General features: G+C 38.1%; 2 protein-coding genes across 9 annotated transcripts in view; one reads left to right on the forward strand and one right to left on the reverse strand.

Moving 5' to 3' along the window:
• The window catches only part of Suv39h2 (SUV39H2 histone lysine methyltransferase), a 30,022-nt gene extending 10,457 nt beyond the window's left edge, over positions 1 to 19,565 (forward strand). For 2 of the 4 annotated variants that reach the window (XM_087207059.1, XM_087207058.1), the window contains 4 exons: positions 4,622 to 5,329; positions 7,316 to 7,462; positions 10,004 to 10,133; positions 11,133 to 13,659. In XM_087207059.1, the coding sequence (XP_087063185.1) occupies positions 4,625 to 5,329; positions 7,316 to 7,462; positions 10,004 to 10,133; positions 11,133 to 11,239 (1,089 nt within the window). In that variant the 5' untranslated portion in view covers positions 4,622 to 4,624 and the 3' untranslated portion in view covers positions 11,240 to 13,659. Of the gene's footprint in view, positions 1 to 4,621; positions 5,330 to 7,315; positions 7,463 to 10,003; positions 10,134 to 11,132 lie in introns of all 4 variants that reach the window. The other 2 variants (XM_087207060.1, XM_004921160.3) reach the window with 2 other exon arrangements.
• Dclre1c (DNA cross-link repair 1C) overlaps positions 16,344 to 19,980 on the reverse strand; it is a 36,842-nt gene continuing 33,205 nt past the window's right edge. For all 5 annotated transcript variants that reach the window (XM_004861762.3, XM_004861763.3, XM_004861764.4 and 2 more), the window contains one exon: positions 16,344 to 17,278. In XM_004861762.3, coding sequence (XP_004861819.1) covers positions 16,395 to 17,278 — 884 coding nt within the window. In that variant the 3' untranslated portion in view covers positions 16,344 to 16,394. The remainder of the gene's footprint in view (positions 17,279 to 19,980) is intronic.

The following is a 19,980-nucleotide window of genomic DNA, read 5'->3' on the forward strand; positions in this document are numbered from 1 at the left end:
CAGAAGGAAATTGGCAGTGATCATTTCATCTTGGGCAGAAGATGTTACATAGAGGAAGTGATGTTTGAGCTCTTTCAAAAGGTGATTAGAAAAAAATGAGTATGTTTTCTCTTACATGCAAAAAAAAAAAAAAAGACAACTAAGTGTTTAGGAGGCAAATGATAGAAAACATTCTAATTAGGGAGAACTTTGAGAACAAAGCAGCAAAAGGGTATGAAGAAAAGTGACGTGTTCCAGTACTAGTTCAGTATGGCAGGAGGGCAGTGTATGAATGGGGCTGTGATGGAAAGTTGAGCCAGAGAGGCATAAACAATCAATTTAAGAATGACTTTCTTTTGTTGTAGTGCTAAATTTGGGCTTTATTCTATATGCAATGGGGGAATTAATAATTTTCAAGCAAGAAAGCAGAAGGATAAGTGGTTCTGTGGATTTTTTAATTATAAGAAGGGCAGATGAGTGTTTAGACAAGAAGCCCATCTCTAAAGAAGCCTTCTGAACGTTAGATTGAGGAGAAAGAATTGAGATTGTTTTCTTGGTCTTCAGCTTCTGTGAGTAGATAGATGGGTAAGATTTACCATGATGACGCATACAGAAAAAAATCATTTTAGGGAGGACAGTGGTATTTACTAGTGGATAGATTGCCTCAGGAACCTATTGGACATCATCTAGGCTACTGGATAGTATACATTTGAGATTGCATATAGTTTGGGGAATCATCAGCATCTAAGGAATAGTTTAAACTACTGGAGTATTGTGGTTGCCCACAGAGAGCCAGCCATGTAGAGCAGGATTCTTAACCTAAAATGTAAATGTTCCACAGTAACTCAAAATGTTATATAAGCGATGTTTGTTAAGGTAAGATTCATAGCTCCATCAGATTCTCTAACGGGGTAAGTGCTTATTTAGTATGAAGAGGGGTGGAGGACAAAGTCCTGAGTATCTGGATTGTTTAAATGACAGGAAGCACTCGGCAAAAAAATAGAAAAGGAACAAGAAGGAAGAGAAAATCATGGTAGTGGAGCCCTGAGGACTGGTCAGGCAAAGGTCAGATTAGACCAAAGAATTTATTGATTTGGCATTTAGAAACTAGTAAAATCATTCCTGATTAGCAAGGTGGAGGTAAATGTATTTTATTTAATAAAGCTCCCCCAGAAACACATGGTTTCTAAGAAATGGAAGAGTCAGTGGCCCACAGTAAGGTTCAGATACCCCAGCCAAGTGTTCAGAGGTGTCTGGAATTTGCTCTTGCCTTAACATTACCGTTTTGTCTTGATTTAGCATTCTAAACTTTAAAACTAGATAAATCCATCTCTTAGCTGTTTCTGGATACTTTAATGCAATCTTAGCTTCAAGTTTTTGCTTGTGCTTCTCATCCTCCCTGTCATGTTCCCTTCCCAACAAATTCAGTCCTTCGCAGCTCTACTTTCTCTGTTCACTTTCTGATGATCTGACCTGTGTTGTTTCCTTCTTTATACTCTAGTGGTACTGTCTTATTTATTTCAACATTTAAAATTATATTGCCTTGCCTTCCTATTTGTTCCACATTATTGCCTCCTTTTCCAAAGAGTTTTATTCCTAAAGGCCTGGAACACCTCATCATGCCTTCCAGTGACCACTCATGTACTTATTATAGATACTAAAATATCTTAATGAATTTAACTGATGTCAGACGTAGTGGGTGAGAATGTCTTTGAAGAAGAAAAAGATAGTGATATGTAAGTCTATGAGCTTTTTCATTTGAAATTTTAGGGGTTCTTTTGGGGGGCAGGGTGTTAGGTTTTTTTGATTTGTGTTTTGAGACAGGGTCTTGCTATATAGTTCCAGCTGGCCTTGAACTCCCTATGTAGTCCAGGTTGGCCTTGAATTTGCAGCAATACTCGTACCTCAGCCTCCCAAGTGCTGGGATTACAGGCATTCGCCACCACACCAGGCTGAAATTTTAGGTTTTTAAATTAAATTTATTTCATGAGTCAGTGATTTTGTATGTGTGTATAAACGTGCTTTTCAAAATAGAAAAATATTTTTGAATTTTAAATAAAATATGGTTATAAAATGCAAGTCTACAAACCAGAAATAAAATATTGCTGATATTTGTATACATTTTGCCAAAGGCATTCATGTTTTCTAACTAGTTACCATCCATAAATTAAGTAGGTACCAATGTGATTAACATATAATACCTAGCCACTTAAAATACAATTGAATGATCCAAGATTAAACAACACAAGTTGTTCTGAATTGAATTCGGTGACATACTTCCGTTTTTAGTTGTGCTGGTGATAATCATCTAACATAAAGCTGGTGTTTCTGTTTCTTTGTTCTCTAGCAACATTTGGCATAATTCAGGGCTGTGGCAGGAAACACTCACTGTAGCAGGGGAGAAAAAATGACAGGTTACATTGCTTTATTCTGGCATCAGAAATCCGAATTGAGGGAACTAGGTACACTAGATACTGCCAGGTGGGTCTCATACCTGCTTTAGTGCAGAGAGGTACCTGCTAACAACAGTCGCCAACTGTCCGCTGACAGGAAAGAGAACTCTTTCGACTTCAGGCTCAATTGACACATATTTCAGTGTACATCTAGGCTTGGGGCGGTGCGTGGGGGCAACAGTGTGCATTTCATGGAAATGGCAGTCTTTGTGCATGTTCTCAGACCATAATTGTTTGTTTTGACAGTACTAGGGATTGAACCCAAGGCCTGATGCATCCTAGCAACAGCACTAATCTACACCTCCCTTATTTCTTGTCGATTTTTTTTTTTTTTTGAGAAAGGAGCTCATTAACTTGGCCCAGGCTGGCCTCACATTTGCAGTCCTCCTGCCTCAGCCTCCCAAGTAGGTGGTATTACAGGGGTGTGTGCCACCACATCCAGCAATTTTAAATATTTGTAATACAAAAAACAAATATTTTGACCAGTTTTCAAAAACGAAGCAGAGTTCTTTTAATTCGTAAAAAGTACTGCTTGTTGAGTAGAATATAATAAAACATTAAAATGCAGATACGAACTTGAGCTGGGCATGTAGCTCAGTGGTAAAGCACTTGCCTTGCATTCATGAGGCCCTGGATTGGATGCCCAGTACTAAGAAACAAAAGAAAGGAAAACACGTGCATACGGAGGTACAGACGGGATAAAATAAGCTCATCATGATGTGTCACTGTGACTGCTGGCCCGATTTGTGCCCCCGCAGTGTGCTAAAAGCTACGTGGCTGTACCTTTCAGGTCACTTGTCATCTATAAACAAACAAAGACTGGAGATAGAGCTCAGTCCCTGAGCTCCTGGCTAGCGTGCTTGAGGCCTTGAGTTCAATCTCATCACCAGGAAAAAATGGATATTAAAGCAATTGTCCTATGCATCCTTACTTTGAAGTCTTCAGTAAAATTTTCAGAGAAAAGCAAATTTATCCCCAATTTTTTCAGTGTTCATGAGTTAAAATGAAAATTAAAATCTGTCAAGTAGAGTTTAATCACTTTGTATTTCAGAAGCATTTTATGAGCTTATTTTGCCCTAGGGCATGTGGCTATATGTTAAATATTCTAGGGGATGAAGAAAGTGAATGTAAGAATTTATTATACCTAATTGCTGGTGTTTTGGGTTTTGTTTTTCAGTGCTGAGGATTGAACCCAGGGCCTTTTCACTGAGCTACATACCCAGCCCATTGTTTTCTAGACAAGGTCTCACTGAGTCACTAAATTGCCCAAGCCGGGCTTGAACTTGCAGTCCTCCTGTCTCAGCCTCCAGAGTGCTGGAATTAAGGGCATGCACCACCATGTCCAGCTCTAACTGCCTGTTTAAGAGAACCTTAGTGAATAAGGCATTGCCTGACTTTAAGGAAAGAAGATAGTCAGGTCACTAGGGTAAAAAGACAGGATTCCAGGCTGCTGATGGCCAGCAGCAGTCTTGAGTGATAAGATAATGGCTGTTTGACATGAGTGCCTGCTACCTACCCCAGTCATGAGTGAGTGTAAATGAGGTCAGCCTTCTCCGTAACAGTGCTGTCCATAGAAATATAATGCAACCGTAGTAAAGTAAAATGAAACAGGTGAAACTGCTTAATCTAATCTATGCAAAGTATGTCAACATTTAATTGGTATTTTTTTTTAGAGATACTGAGCTGAGGATGTAGCTCAGAATAGTGTTTAACTTGCATGTGACAGTTTTCTGAGTTCAATCCCCAGTACCACCCTCAAAAAGATTAAAATTTTAGAGATACTGTACTTTTTTTGGTACTGATTCTCTAGTCTGCATTATACTTAAAGCACATCTTTCTTCTGACTAGCTACATTTCAGTTTCTTATGTGGCTAGCAGTGACTATATTGGACAGTGCGTCTTCAGAATACCAAGGGGATATGTGCCTGTGACATTAAAAAATGTAAGTTCCCTCATGTCCTGTGGACAGTACTAAAGTGTAGGCTTTAGAATGCTGGCCAAGTAAAACACCAACTTGGGTCACAGATAAATACTTGTAGGACATTTGTATGACTTGTATCTTATCTGTTAGAAACTTGTCACTCTGCATATTCTGAACTATTATTAAGAAAAATGATAATGGGTAGCTTATTGTTAACATTTAATTGGAATTGTTATAATCTGATTTGCATTTTCTTTTGTATTTTAAGGATATGGAATATTACCTTGTAAAATGGAAAGGATGGCCAGATTCTACAAATACTTGGGAACCTTTGCAAAATCTCAAGTGTCCATTACTGCTTCAGCAATTCTTTAATGACAAGCATAATTATTTATCTCAGGTAAAGCAAAGCAAAGCAATAATTCCAAAAGACAATGACAAAGCTTTGAGACCTGCCATTGCTCAGTACATTGTAAAGAAAGCTAAACAAAGGATAGCTCTGCAGAAGTGGCAAGATGAACTCAACAGAAGAAAGAACCATAAAGGAATGATATTTGTTGAAAATACTGTTGATTTAGAGGGCCCACCTATAAACTTCTACTACATTAATGAATACAAACCAGCTCCTGGAATCAGCTTATTCAATGAAGTGACCTTTGGTTGTTCGTGCACAGATTGCTTCTTTGAAAAATGTTGTCCTGCTGAAGCTGGAGTTGTCTTTGCTTATAATAAGAACCAACAAATTAAAATCCCACCCGGTACTCCCATCTACGAATGCAATTCAAGGTGCCAATGTGGACCTGACTGTCCCAATAGGATTGTACAGAAAGGCACAAAGTATTCACTTTGCATCTTTCGAACTAGCAATGGCTGTGGCTGGGGTGTAAAGACCCTTGTGAAGATTAAAAGAATGAGTTTTGTCATGGAATACGTTGGAGAGGTACGTTTGGTTTATCACGTAGCAAATAATGTGCAGGTAAGGTTTATATTTTTGAAAAGTTACCTTTTACCTCAGTAACATAAATACTGGTACATTGTTATATTCAGATTGTAAAAATTTATTTTCAGGTTTAGGAGTAGGTTTCACTGGCATAGTTAGAAATGTAAACACTGTATAAACAAAAAATATGTATGTTGACAAAATTGATAGCCATTTTTCAACAAATACCCACTCACAGTTACTGAACAAGCATTTATCAGTTTCAAAATATAAATCATTTTTATAAAGAAGTCCTAAAAGAAAATCAGATCAAAACACATGCAGACTTCAAAACTTGGAGGTTGCACCTTACTTGTTTGTACAAATATGTTCTTGTTTTTTTTGTTTATGTTTCTGTTTGTATCGAGGATCAAACTCAGGACCTTGCACTTGCGAGGCAGGCAGCGGAACCACTGGGCTAAATCGCTGTCCCTTTGTTTGTACAAATATGGGTAAATTTAGCAAAAGTCTCTTTTCTGTCAACATGTAAAATATTATAGATGAGTGCTTTATGTATTGTAAAATATATACAGAAGCATTTGTTGTAGTCATAATAAAATCAAACTCGTAATTTAGCCACTAAGTTACCAAATACTGAGCAACCATTTATTTTTATACATATCATGTATAAACATAACAGTATTTACCATATGCCAGATACTATTGTAAGCACTTTGTCGTGTCAACTCACTAATTCTCTCAATAACTCTGCAGTAGTAGTGTTATCTCAGGTATTGTAGATGAAGAAACTGAAGAGCAGAAAAATTGAGGAACTTACTCAGAGTCACACAGGCACTTAGCAGTAGTAAGAAGAGCCAGGATTCCAGATTCCAGAATAAGCACTCCACTGTACCACACTGCCTCGGACTGGGCTGTTACTGGAGAGAGGAGTGTGGCTGTGCATCTGCAGCTGTCAGGCCCGACTGGTTTAAGTTATTTGAAATTGCTTTGCTTGTATTCATCTAGAATTCTGAAATTGAGATCCCTATTTTGATCCTTGTATTTTTAGACGGTGGCAAGTTACTGTAAATTGCCACTCAGGAACTAGATTTTAGCAGAGTATAAAGGGACCTGCTTGTAATCCCAGTGCTCGGGAGGCTGAGGTGCAGGGAGCTTCAAGAGTGCGACTAACCTGGACAGGATAGTGAAGCTGCATCTCAGAAAGAAAGCTAGGTCTTACTCAGTCACATTCCTTCTCCTGGCTTAATGAAACGGTGATAGATGAATCCCTTCAGACATTTTTGGTTTCTTGAGCTGATCTCTTGATAAAAGCTGTGTGAAGAGCAGAACTGTAAGTGATGTTTGCATCTTGTTCGCCCCACACACCTTGCCAGCCAGTGATACTAGGTATCGAACCCAGACCTTGTGCATGCCTGGCAAGCACTTTGCCACTATTACATCCCTAGCTCCTAGGGGATGGTTTTGAACTTTAGAATTTTATAAATACCTGTTCTGCAAAATAAAACTTCCACACAGTTGACAGAAAATTTAATATGACCTTCTCTCTTGTTTTGTAAATTGTAGTCCTTTGCATTCATTTATGTACAGACCTATAGCTGTGTGTAGCCCTTTCTTGGGGGTAATTTTTTATGAGATTGCCTTTCCATTGGATGGCGCTGGGCAGAGTGGCACACACCTGTAATCCCAGAACTCGAGGGTCGCAATGAGTTCAAGACCAGCCTGAGCTACATAGTGAGGTCAGGGCCAGCCTGGACTACACAGTGAGACCCTGTCTCAAAAACAACAAAACAAAGACAGCCAAGAGGGCTTCCAGAACTACTTCCAAAAATGCCAAAAGCGATGGGTAGCTGGGACTGAGGCAGGGCTGCATTTTGAAGGGTTTGATGGCTACGTGTCTTTACTAGGGTTTTCAGCTTTCAACATTCAGCTGTGTATTTTGATCACACTTTGTATATTCATGGATGAATGTTTCTTCAGTTCTGCAATAGCTACATAATGTACTATAGTTTTATCTTTCTTTAGGTAATCACAAGTGAAGAAGCTGAAAGGCGGGGGCAGTTTTATGACAACAAAGGAATCACCTATCTCTTCGATCTGGACTTTGAATCGGATGAATTCACCGTGGATGCAGCTCGATATGGAAATGTGTCTCATTTTGTAAATCATAGTGTAAGAAGAACACTTAAATTATAGATTACAAAATAATTCAACTTTTAATGATTTTCCATATTGAAGAGTAATTATCTTTGAACTGTAGACCCTTCCCAAGTATTTCAGAATATAGGCCTTATTTGTTAAGTCCTGATATTATTGCTGTTAGGAAGACAGCCAGTTATATGCTTACCAAATATGGTGTTTTACAAGAATCCTTCCATATGTTACTTCATTTAAACTTGGCAGTAACTTTTTAAGGTAGATAAAATGTCTTCATGTCCCAGGAGAAAATAAGCAGAAGCGTTAAGGAGTAAAATGTTTAAGAATCCCATGCAACTCCGTAAGTGTCTTATAGAAGTTAATATAGCTAAATTTCAGAATGTACAGTAGTTTCCCCTTACCCACATTTTTCCCTTTCCACAGTTTGTTATTTACCATTAACTGTAGTCCAAAAATAGGCAGTGGAAAATTCCAGAAGAAGAATTTGTAAGTTTTAAACTGCAAGGAATTATTATTAACATGATAAAAATCTTACACTGCCTAATCACCCTGCTCAGGACATGAATCACCCTTTTGTCCTGCTTAGTCACTGAATATGCTTCTTGCGTACTTGTCATTAAATAGCTGCTTCATTCAGATGAGCTGTTGCAGTGTCATAGCACTTGTGTTCAGGCAACCCTTACTTTACTTAATGATCACCCCAGATCACAAAAATATTGATGCTGACCATTTAGATATGGCAGAGAGAAACCATAAAGTGCTTCCTTTAAGTGAAAAGGTGAAACAGTATTTTGAAAGAGAACATTTACGTAACTTTTATTATAATTACTTTTTAATTGTACAATTATTATAGTGTAACATATAATTGTTCTATTTATTTTTAGTTATTGTTAATCTCTTACTATGCCTGACTTATAAATTTATCATAAGCGTACATGTGTAAGAAAAAACCTAGCATATGTAGGGTTTGGTACTATCTGTGGTTTCAGATATCCACTGGAGGTCTTATATAAATAAAGATATTGTCTTAGATGTAAGCATGTTAACACATTTATAAAATTTAAGGATTTATAGAGTATGGGAAGTATTTAGAACTAATTTTCTTAGTAATTTTCCTGAAGTTTTGTGTTTGAAGGAAGTTAGAATATAACTACAGTTTTAACTCCAGAATCTTATACTCCATAAAAACTATTTCCGAAAGTAAAGGAGCGTGGGTGGGGCTCAGTAGTAGAGTGCTTGCCTAGCGTGTGTGAGGGGGTGGTTCAGTTCTTAGCACTGCAAAAAAAGTTCATGATTATTGGGTGCCTGCTAAGTGCCAGGTGTGTGAGGCTAGTGAGGGTAATACTGTCTCCATCTTACAGGTGTGTTACAGGTAACAAGGAAAATGTTTCTCAGAGATTTTCTATCCCTGACTTCATAAGGGTGTAACCATGTTAAACTTCTGATGGATTGCATACCAAAAAACTGGTCTGTGATTAGCAGTGAAAGAGATTATGACTCCCTTGTTATTTTTCTGATTTTCTTAAATTTTTGCTTAAAAGAATTCTTAATCATAAATTTGCAATAGAGTCATCCTTCTGTACCTGTGATAGTCATTCCTCAGCAGTATCCCAGGAAATGGTTCAGGACTCCTGCAGGTACCCAAATCCTTGGATACTCAAGTGCCTCTATAAAATGGCATAGTATTTACATGTAATCTACATGTTCTTTCTTTACATCTCTGCATTACTTATATCTAATGCAATGGAAATAGTTGTTATGTTGATTAGGGAATAACAAGAGAAGGAGTCTGTACATGCTCAGTACAGAAGTACTTTTTTCCCTCCAGATATTTTCAGTCTGAGATTGGTTGAATCTGAGTCCATGGATGTATAACCTGTAGATACAGAGGCACAACTATACTCCCAAAATACATAGATTTTTTTCAAGAACAAAAACATATTTTGATTTCTTAGTATGATTACTAGATCTCTCTTCTTGCATATTCTCTAATTTAGTGTAGAGTTCTCAAAATATTGAACAATTCTACAAAGTTTAAGCAGTGAAACTCCATGCAGTATAAAATTTGAGTTTCATGGTGCTGGTTTGATTTTTAACATAGCTATTCTAGTTCTTTGAAGTATATGCCTTACTGAAATAATTACATGATAGTTACAAGATTTGTATTAAAGGGCCAGGGATTTAGCTCAGTGGTTTCGCCACCTGCTGCACAAGGGCAAGCACCCGAGTTCAATCCCCAGTACCAAAAAAAAAGATTTGTATTAAAATTCTCCAGGAAAGTAAGTTGATACTAGATGAACAAAATTGGCGAGTATGTTAATAATTGTTAAAGTTGCAGGGTGGATACTCACAGGTTTATCATATTGTTTTCTATACTTTTATATGTCTAATGTTTTTTAAAATGAAAATGATGTTTTTAAATGTGCATGTCATAATAAGCAACTTAATTTCCTCTAAAAGTTAAATGAATGCTCTGGGAAATTAAGATTTTATATGCCGCATAAAAGAGCTCATTCATGTCACTTTTACTTAAGTGGGCTCAATGTTTCTTTTCAGTGTGACCCAAATCTTCAGGTGTTCAATGTTTTCATCGATAACCTCGATACTCGTCTTCCCCGAATAGCATTGTTTTCTACAAGAACCATATATGCTGGAGAAGAACTAACTTTTGATTACCAAATGAAAGGTACAGTTTTTCAAAAATAGTTTTGTTGGTGTTCGTTTCAATATGAAGAATCACATCAGAGTAGAAAAAGATCATGACCATCTAAACCAGACTGGTGAGAAATTGAAGCTGTAAAAGTTCGTGATCTTTCTTAATGTCCCAAGGTCATTTGATAGCCTGACTTGGTCAGGGAACGCTCTTTCTTCTAAGTCATTTTGCCACCTGACTGTCTTTCAGGATTTCCATTTTGGAAGCTGATTTCTTCTAACATCTTTTCTCAATATTATACTACTTGTATTAAAGAAGAATTGTGGTAGAATGCTCACCTAGCGTGTGAGGCCCTAGGTTCTATACCTAGCACCACACACACACACACACACACACACACACACACACACACACAAATAATATTTTAGAGATGTATGTTCAGAAAATTGAAAATATGATTTAAATCACAAACTTAATCCATTACTTCTTGAAGTTGCCTTTTAAAAAGAAAGTTTAGGGCCGGGCATTTAGCTCAGTGGTTCTGCCACCTGCCTCGCAAGCCCAAGGACCTGAGTTCGATCCCCGGTACCAACAATAAAAAAAAGAAAGTTTAACTCTAGTTGTGTTATTGTACAGTATGAACATTTTGCTTTTCTGAGAATGATGTCAAGTCCTGTCCATGTTGTTATTGCTTGGCCTCACTATGTTCTTAGTGTGTGAAAAGAATGACTCTGTATTAGACCTTCCCAGGAAGCATGTGTCATCACTTTGGGAGTTCGTTCTCACATACACGGGCTAACATAAGCCACCTGTCTTACTGGCACACACTGTCCTTTCAAGACAGACTGCAGTTAATTGTCTCTTTGTAGTCACATTCGTGTGTACAGAGGGAAAGCCTAGCATTTCTTTGGGAGTTAACTCACCCCAAATGGTCTTAAGCATCCTTGCTAGCTACCTTTAAAACAACAGGAAATTTAGAATTCATTCTAAGTTGTCTTTTCTCTCTCTCTCCTTTCTTTCTCTTCTATTCAGGTTCTGGAGATACATCTTCAGAGTCTGTTGACCATAGCCCTGCCAGAAAAAGGGTCAGAACTGTGTGCAGGTGTGGAGCTGTGACATGTAGAGGTTACCTCAACTGACTGTTAGGGAAGTACAGCTGATGATTGCTGTAGTTTGGTTTTTCCTAATATTAACACTTTTTAAAAGTATTTGGGACTCTTCATATTATCAAGATTACACTACATTAATTTACAGTTCCTCTTTCAAGACATCATCTGCAAAATACATGAAAAGAAGACATGGTCACATAGGCTAATTTGAAATGGACTGACTTGGTGATTAGAATCCAGATGTGGGAGACAGTGTTTGCAGATCAGCATGCGCATACTGAAGGAGTCTATGTGAGCAGAGACGTGCCCCCTTCTGTGTTTGAAAACTGTTAGACTAAAAAGGTAATAATTGCTGAGCTGAAACATTCATCTTGCCATATACTTTGATTGCAAAGACACAGTTAATTTAGTTTGAGCAAATATACAAGTTCTGGGTTTATTATTGTCATGCCTATTAAATACTCACTTGTTCTTTTAAGACAAATAAGTGATAGTGAATTTTTACTCTTATTTTCTACTTTGTCATTTAAACATTGTCATCTTAATGATATAGAAATTTAAAGTATAAAATGTTTCAGTTTGATTTCTTATTTTGAAAGATCTAAACCGTTATGAAGATTGTATGTCTAAACCTGTAATTCAAGATCTTTATCCTACAGAAAAAGACTCTCCAAAAGGCCCTGAGATGTCTGGAAGGGCTGGCCATATGCTTCTCTGAAAGGACAGGACAGTGGGGTTGGGAAGGCTCTCCGGAGCCCCTGCTGAGGAAGTGAAGGGCTGTGAGGGACCACTTGTGTGGAGTAGGAGACCCGTGTCGAGCACCTCTGATCTCAGCTGACCCCAGCTCCCTAGGGAGCAGCTGTCTGAGTAACGATGTCGTGTCCACTGACATGCATCCTCTAATGTCCAGCAGCTTTAATGTTTTCACCAAACCGTTTTTATATTTCCTTCAGTTTCATCTTAAAAAGTAATCTATATTTGAGCTGGTAACTTGTTTTATACATGAATTTCTAGGTGGGATAAATCTAACCTTGGCCCAAGTATATGCGTGAATAGAGAACTTTTATTAGTTGACCTACTGTATAAAGACTAAAATGTAAATTTTTTACACCTTTGTAGTAAAAGCTCAGTCAGGAAAACTTTCTGTCTCTGATGCTGGCATTTCTCATGGCATCTAACATGAAGATAAATGCAGCAAATTAGCCTTCGGTTTCCCTAATTAAGTTCTTGAGCCGGGGATTTAGCTCAGTGGTGCCACCCCTGCCTTGCAAGCGCAAGGTCCTGAGTTCAGTCCCCGGTACCAGAAAAAATAAGTTCTTCCTACACTTTCTGCTCTAGGTTTTAGTGGCCTACAGTAAGCTTGGGTAAAACTGAACTGAATTCAAGAATGCAGCACTTCAGATATATTAATTCGTGACCTGTTTTTCAGGGAAACTATACTTTATTCATTATATTGCTATCACTTTGCTCTTTTTAAATATAGGATAAATTATTTGCATGTTTTGGGCCTTGTGTCTGCTAACCAAAAATTTCAGGATGCACCGAGGAAAAAATATATTTTTTAATGGCATTTCTTGTGTTTTATGAAAAATGAGTCCCAGTGTTGGCAGTGAGAACACATTATAGGGTTACAGGTTGTCCCAAGTGGCCAAGTTTACTCGAGCTACCATTCTTACAGGTTTATGATGTAATTTTTTTAAGTCACTGTTTTAATATCTAGTTATTTGATCTTGTCTACCATCTGGGTTTTTAAAAATGTAAAACTGGAGGCTGAACGGAGGGGAAAAGACTGTTTTCAGTAAACCTGTGGTTCTGCTTTGCCCTGAGAGAAATCCCATGGGCCTTTAAAATGTTAAGTATATACCTGTGTAACATTAGAAACTAAAAGAAACCATTTGGGACTTTTAAGTATTAGGAAGTCAACACTGTTTTTTTACTTGTGCTTGCTAACAATATCAAAATTTGTTTGCAGTATAAATGTTTTCAAAGGTTGGGCTGGGGATTTAGCTCAGTGGTTCTGCTGCCTGCCTTGCAAGCACAAGGACCAGAGTTCGATCCCGGTACCAAAACAAACAACAACAACAAAAAAACAATGCTGTCTATAGAAGTTTTCAAAGGTAACAGTAACAGCAAATTTAAAATGCAAATCTACTGTACAAGTTGTAATTCTATCATTTCCAGGATCTGTGTAGGGTTGTGATACAGAATTAGAACTCTTGGGATTTTCCTTCTATATACAAACTTTACTTTTATTTTTGAGACAGTCTCACTGGGTAGCCCAGGCTGTTCTCGAACTCAGTGATCCTCGTGCCTCAGGCTGCTGAGTGTGCGGATCTCACACACACGTGTGCCACATGCCTGGCCACATATGCAGGATTTAAACTGCTCTTGTAGCTCAACAGTTTCTTCTCAAGCAAAATAAATTTAATTTGACATTTAATGATATTCCATTTGCTATGACTTAGCTTTGTTTGCTTTTGAATATTTTGCCAAGATTTCCAAAAGACTGAAGATATTACTGTATTCCTGAGTACTGACAAGATTAGTCAGTGGTTTTTACCTAACTCTTTTAAATGTACTGTCTTTTTTAGGATCCATTCATTTGAATATTAAAAGTACAATTCAACAGGAGAGATCCTACACTGAAATTTTTTGAACATTATTAGTCACCAGGTACTAAAATGTACTGTGGTAGATTCTGCCTGGAAATGTGAAGGAATTTTAAGAATTGCAAGGTCATATTCATTGAGCAAGTTGGCTCAGGCCCTTAATCTACACACGTGTGCTTCTCATGAATCTCTAAGGTTGGTGCTGTTGTCCCTATATAACAGGCTTAGGCTGGTTGGAGAACATTAACATGCCCAAGATTATCCAGCAGTGCTAGGCCTCAAACTGTACCTGTTTTTAAAAGTATTTCATCTTCAATTTCAGGGAGACTATAAACTAGTCAGTTTATATTTAAACAAACATTTACATTTTGATATTCTTCTCTAGGCAAACATGGCTAGCCACTGGGATTCTTATATATCTTGGGGTTTTGAAACACTTGTTTCTTCACTTTGGCTGATTTCTTGAAATAAAATGTGACCACCATTACAATTAATACTGCTCATGCTGTTTATGCTGTTTTCGAATGGCATCCTAGCATTATGCTGAAGAGCAGACTTGAAAGCCAAATTGCTTGTGTCTGAATCCTGGACTTGCCCCTTGCTAGTTATGTGAACTGACCTGTGTGCCTTAGTCACCTGTCTACCTCAGAGGGGGTTTATGAGGGTTGAAGTCATATACAGTGTGTAGAACACTTTATCACAGAGAAAGCACCATGTCAGTTATCATTACTCTGCTGCAAACTTCCTCTTTAAAATCTGATAAGCAGTACGAGAATATTGATTATATTCTTATGTTCTGTTCTTTGCCCTTGAATTCATTCACCCAGAATTGTGTCAGATCCATATATACATAATGAAAATAATGGTATAATTATAAAATGCTGGGAGTACATTCACCAGAAGAATGTTTACAAACATTTTTAGAACACCTACCTTGGGTTGTAAGGCACACTGTTAAAACTAAGTCTTGCTGGGCATGGTTGCGGCAGCTGTAATCTCAGTACTTGGTGGGAGGCTGAGGCAGGGTCGCCAAGAATTAAGGTCCAGCGTGTACTACATAGCAAGACCGTCTCAGTTTAAACAATAAAACTAAGTCTTCAGTATTAGTGAATGGGCACAAATGCATATAGTAACAATGGACTGACTTGTTACCCTAGTCTTAACAGATCTAGGATTTTTGGGCCTAATTACTGTGCATCATGGGGATGGTGCATAGCATTATCTTGATCTGCAAATTGTGTGATTCCAACTTGTGAGACTGAGCAGAAGCTTAAGTGATACCTTTGCTTTTGTTTTAATTTGTGAAACATCAGCATATCCAGAAGTATTTATGAATATATATTTACAAAAGTTTAGTAAATCCTCGGGCTGGGAATTTAGCTCAGTGGTGCCACCGCCTGCCGCCTCACAAGCATAAGGTCCTGAATTTGATCCCCGTTAACAACAGCAACAAAAAATTTATTAAATCCTCATAATCATTTCTGGACTTTGAAGGTGTTGACTCACAGAACATAGCATATTTTAGCCATTTAATTCTTAAGCATTTTTTTTTTACATCCTAATTTTTGTGGTTATACTTTTACCACTGAATTGATAATATGGTTTTTAAGTGATACAACAGCTTTTGGGATACGGTGCTATTTTTTCCCTGTGACCATCAGTTTATTGCAGTAGGTCCAAATTTATTCCAATTTAAATGTTTGTCTGACCCAAGATAGTCTGTCTTTGGTTAAAGTTCCTGCACACTTGAGATGCGTTCTGCTGTTTAGGTGGAGGGTCTTATGTCAGATCCAGTTAAGTGGTGATGTTCAGTTCCTCTACACACTTAGTGATTTTCTGTGTGTGTGTACATACAGATATATACACCTATCTATATATATATGTACGGATGTATATATAAAATGTAGTTCACTGAGAGGGATGTTAACCTCTAAAATTGTGCATTAGTTTGTCTCAGTTGTCTTTGCTTGTGTATTTTGAAGCTATTAAGTGTACAGACATGTAGGATTATGTCTTCTCAGTTAACTGGACCTTTTATCATTAGGAAACGGTCTAATACTAATATAGCCACTCCTGCTTTTAGTTACTGCTTACCTGTTGGATCTTTTTTCCCCTTCCTTTTATCTATAGATAGCATTTGAGTTGAATTTCTTGTGGACACCATAGTTTTTTTTTACCTGAGTAGTCTTTCTCGACGTGTCCTTAGACCATTTACATTTAATATAATTATTAAGATGTTTAGATTTAGTTCTGCCTCCCATGTGCTGTTTTTTAACCCCCATTTACCTCAATTGCCTGCCTTTAGTTTTTGGTTTTAGTCCTGAGGATTGAAGCCATGACCTTTGCACTAAGCTATATTCCACCACCACCCCTTTTTGAGACAGAGTCTCACCAACTTGCCCAGGCAGGACTGGGACTTCTGATCCTCTTGCCTTAGTGCCGGTATCAGGCATGTGCCACTGTGCCTGGCTACTCTCAACATTTTTTATTCCACTGTAACTAATCTACTGCAATAGTAGACTCAATTGCTTGTAAAAGCTTTTTAATGATTGCTCTAGGACAGGGTGTTTTAATTCTTAAATATCCAAGAATGAGCATTTTCTTTTTTCAGCTACTATACTCTGACCTGTTGCCAGTTTCTGATATAAACACTGTAAATGCTCTTGTTTAGGTAGCTCAGCTTCTGGAGTCGAGGGAATCTCAAAATCAGAGGAGCTGTGTGAGTCTGGGTATGTGCTATGATTTGACAACCTTTTTTCCTCAGGTCTGTGTTCCTCCGTACTAGGAACTATAGTTAAGTCTTGGGCTCTGCCTTTCACATCACTGGCAGCGTCCTTTGCGCAAAGTGCATTTTGTTCCATCTGAGAAGCAGGGATACTGTCCTTGACCTTTGGTCTATGGGCACCTTTGTTCAAAAAGGCACTGTCCCCATTTCTGTCCTGTGAAGATAACAGAACAGTATCAGACTGGCTGTCCCAGCCTTGACTTCCTTGTTCTGTTATGTGTGTTGACTGCGAAGAATTCTGGGAGGAGATGTGGGTTGATTCGCCATCCGAGTCACTGAAAAGCTGGGGTGACTGAGATCCCCCAGTCTGTGTTGAAGAAGGAAAGTTTTCTAGACCTTCCTCTGTAACATGATTTCCTTTAAAGAATACTTCCCACTGGGGTACATCTGCATCACCCTGCTGGGGAGGTGTTCCAGGATCCAGACCTTGCAGTGATGCTGGGAGTTCCAATTCTTCTTCACTTCCACTGTTGGATTCGTCACAGTCTATGAAGTTGGCCAAAAGAGAGCTTTCCCCACTCTTGACTTCACAGCATCCTGTGCTTTGTCTCAGTTTTTCGGACTGGTTTTGTGGAACTGCAGTCAGCAAGATAACCTCAGGATGAAGAGTCACCTGGTATGGCAGCCTGTGCCTCAAAGGTACTGGCAGAGGGTCATCAAAAAGGTCATCCTCCTCTGTGGGACAAACAAAACAGGTTTTATTGAAAACAAGGCAAAGGAAGTCATTTTAATTTGTAGTGTTTATCTACATTTCTTGATTCTTGGAATTACAAAGAATGAGGAGGTCACCCTTGTTTTGTTTTTTGAGACAGGGTCTCACTGTGTGGTTCAGGCTGGCCTTGAACTCATTATGTAGCTCAGACTGGCCTCAAAATCTTGGCGATCTTCCTGCCTCAGCCTCATGAGTGCTCTTATTACAGCCATGCACCACCACACCAAGCAGGGAGGCTACTCTTGAAAGAAATTAAAAGGCCTGTAATTCTTCGGATAGTCTGAACAATCTAACCTCCAGCCTTCTGGCATTTTTATAATGCCACACTATCAGTTGAGAATATAGCTCAATGAAAACCTGAAATACAGTTTTTGTATGTCATTCCAGAATATTTCTGGAGAACTACATAATTTTCATTCTGCTCAAAAACCAAGTTTCGAAACCCTGTGTGTTCTGCAAATAGCAGGTGCTGGGTGGGTTGGCTTTGTGGATATTTTATTGATACTTTGTACACAGCCTGACAGGATAAATCAATTTTAACCAAAATACTGAATAAGCCACATGAAGCGTCACAAACTAAGTCAACAAAATTGATTTTCCTGAATACAAACCCAGTCCACTTAAATTTTGAAAAATGAGGAATCCTTACTTGGCTAGTGAAATTCTCATAAATGGAAGGCATGGAATCAGGGTGCGAACAAGTATTTTCCCACTTTTAACAAGACTTAACCCAGGAAGAAAATTGAATGCCAAGAAAACTACTATATATGTCAACTTGTCTGCTGTTGAATCTGTTAAAGTATAATGACCTGCCCGGTGATGAAGGATGAAGTTAAGCACTGCATTTTAGTGGACCTGAAAGACTGTCATCCAGCTCCCGCTTTAATGTGAGACAGGCCCAGAAAAAAGGTGTGCCAGTACACAGGCCAAACCTAACTGTGAAAGGCCACTGTTCTGTTAGGGTTCATAATTGATGTTAACATTCATTCCTGAAGGATTTAAGGTGACTGATACGTCTAGCTACTATGTTCGGCATCATCCAACTGTCCAAGACAGGACTTTATTTTAAACCATAGATTATGTTGTTTTTGTTCTTCCACTGTAAACCAAAGTCACGTTTTTAGAAAATGTTTTTGTACTGTCTTTTCTCTGTCCAGATCTGTGACTATGCCAGTGTCACATTTCACCTGTAACCCTTTTATCAGAACATTTCTTACATCTGCTTACTTGTACGTATCTTTCCATACTTGGAGGTTTACTGTGTCATTATGAACTCTTCTGTTTTGCCCATATACCATTTAAAACTATGAAAATAGGCATATAGCATTGTGAAAAATATCACAATATAAAAGGGCTGAAATCTTTGAGACTTACACATGCTGATAATAAAAACATCCCAAGTCTCAATGAAAAAGGATAGATGTCCGGGCCAGGTGTGGTGGGGCATGTCTGTAATCCCAGCACTCGGGAGGCCGAGGCAAGAGGATTGCTGTGAGTTCAGGGCCAGCCTGAACTACAAAGGGAGAGACCCTGCCTCAAAAAAAAAAAGGATAGATGTCACAAATAACTCAATTTCCACCATTATACACTGTTGATGTCTGTAAAAATTGGTAAAATTATACAAGAAAGCAGTTGGCGATGTGTATTAAGCATTTTAACTTCCACAGTCCAACCCAACAGTGGGATGCAAAATAGACTTGTAAAAGTTGTTTGTTCATCACATTATTTATAAAACTTACAAGTACAAAAATAACCTAAATGTATGATAAAAGAGTAAATGTTCTTAATTCAAAGATTGGATGGTGATGGGAAGTATGCAACCACTGATGTTTTTGAAGAGTAACACAGAAATTTCCCAATAAAATGTTTGAAGTGAAAAATATAACATATATACGTATGTATAAAAGTGATACAAGCTGCTTTTTATACTGTATGCACCTATCTAGTTTTACAGCTACTGCACTACAGAAATGCTTTCCTCCTTAGCTTGAGACCCTAAGTGTCCTTCCTGTCCCCTTACTGCCCTGTGCCCTACCTAAAAGACTGTGGTCCAACCTCCACAGTCCATCTTTAAGACTCTTACTTATCTGAACTTCAGGGCATTACTCCAACACTGCAGTTACTCTTGTTCTCACTGACTGGAGCCCCTGTGATGTTACTTTTTAAACATTCTCAACATCACTTCGAATTTTGTGAATATGTAAATGAACATAAAAGAAGGAAATACATTAAAAATGCTAAAGAAAATAATTTGTGTCATTCTATGCAATCTTTTACTTTCTAAGTCATAGTATGTACTACTGATCTAAGAATAAAGTCATAAAAGGTCTATGATGCTAAGTATAATACTGGTAATTATTAAATTATGTAGAGGCAAAACATCATAGAACACAGCTTTTTCAAAGAGGATAAGAAAGGCCAGGGATTTAGCTGAGTGGCTCCACCGCCTGCCTCACAAGCACAAGGACCCGAGTTCAATCCCAGGTCCCCCTCCCCCCCAAAAAAGAGGATAAGAAGAATGACTTATGAACTCATCCCTCTGATTGTGAGACAGTTTGATTTAAGAAAGGTACACTGACACTGGCTTGAATCAGCAGAACATTCTAAGCAGTAAAGTACCTGAAAAACTTAACTTGCAGAGATCACGAAAGAAGTGTTGAAGCAT

This window comes from Heterocephalus glaber, unplaced genomic scaffold (assembly GCF_053883595.1).
Source record: "Heterocephalus glaber isolate CG9 unplaced genomic scaffold, H.glaber_assembly_v1.0 deba00000738, whole genome shotgun sequence".
NCBI lineage: Eukaryota > Metazoa > Chordata > Mammalia > Rodentia > Bathyergidae > Heterocephalus > Heterocephalus glaber.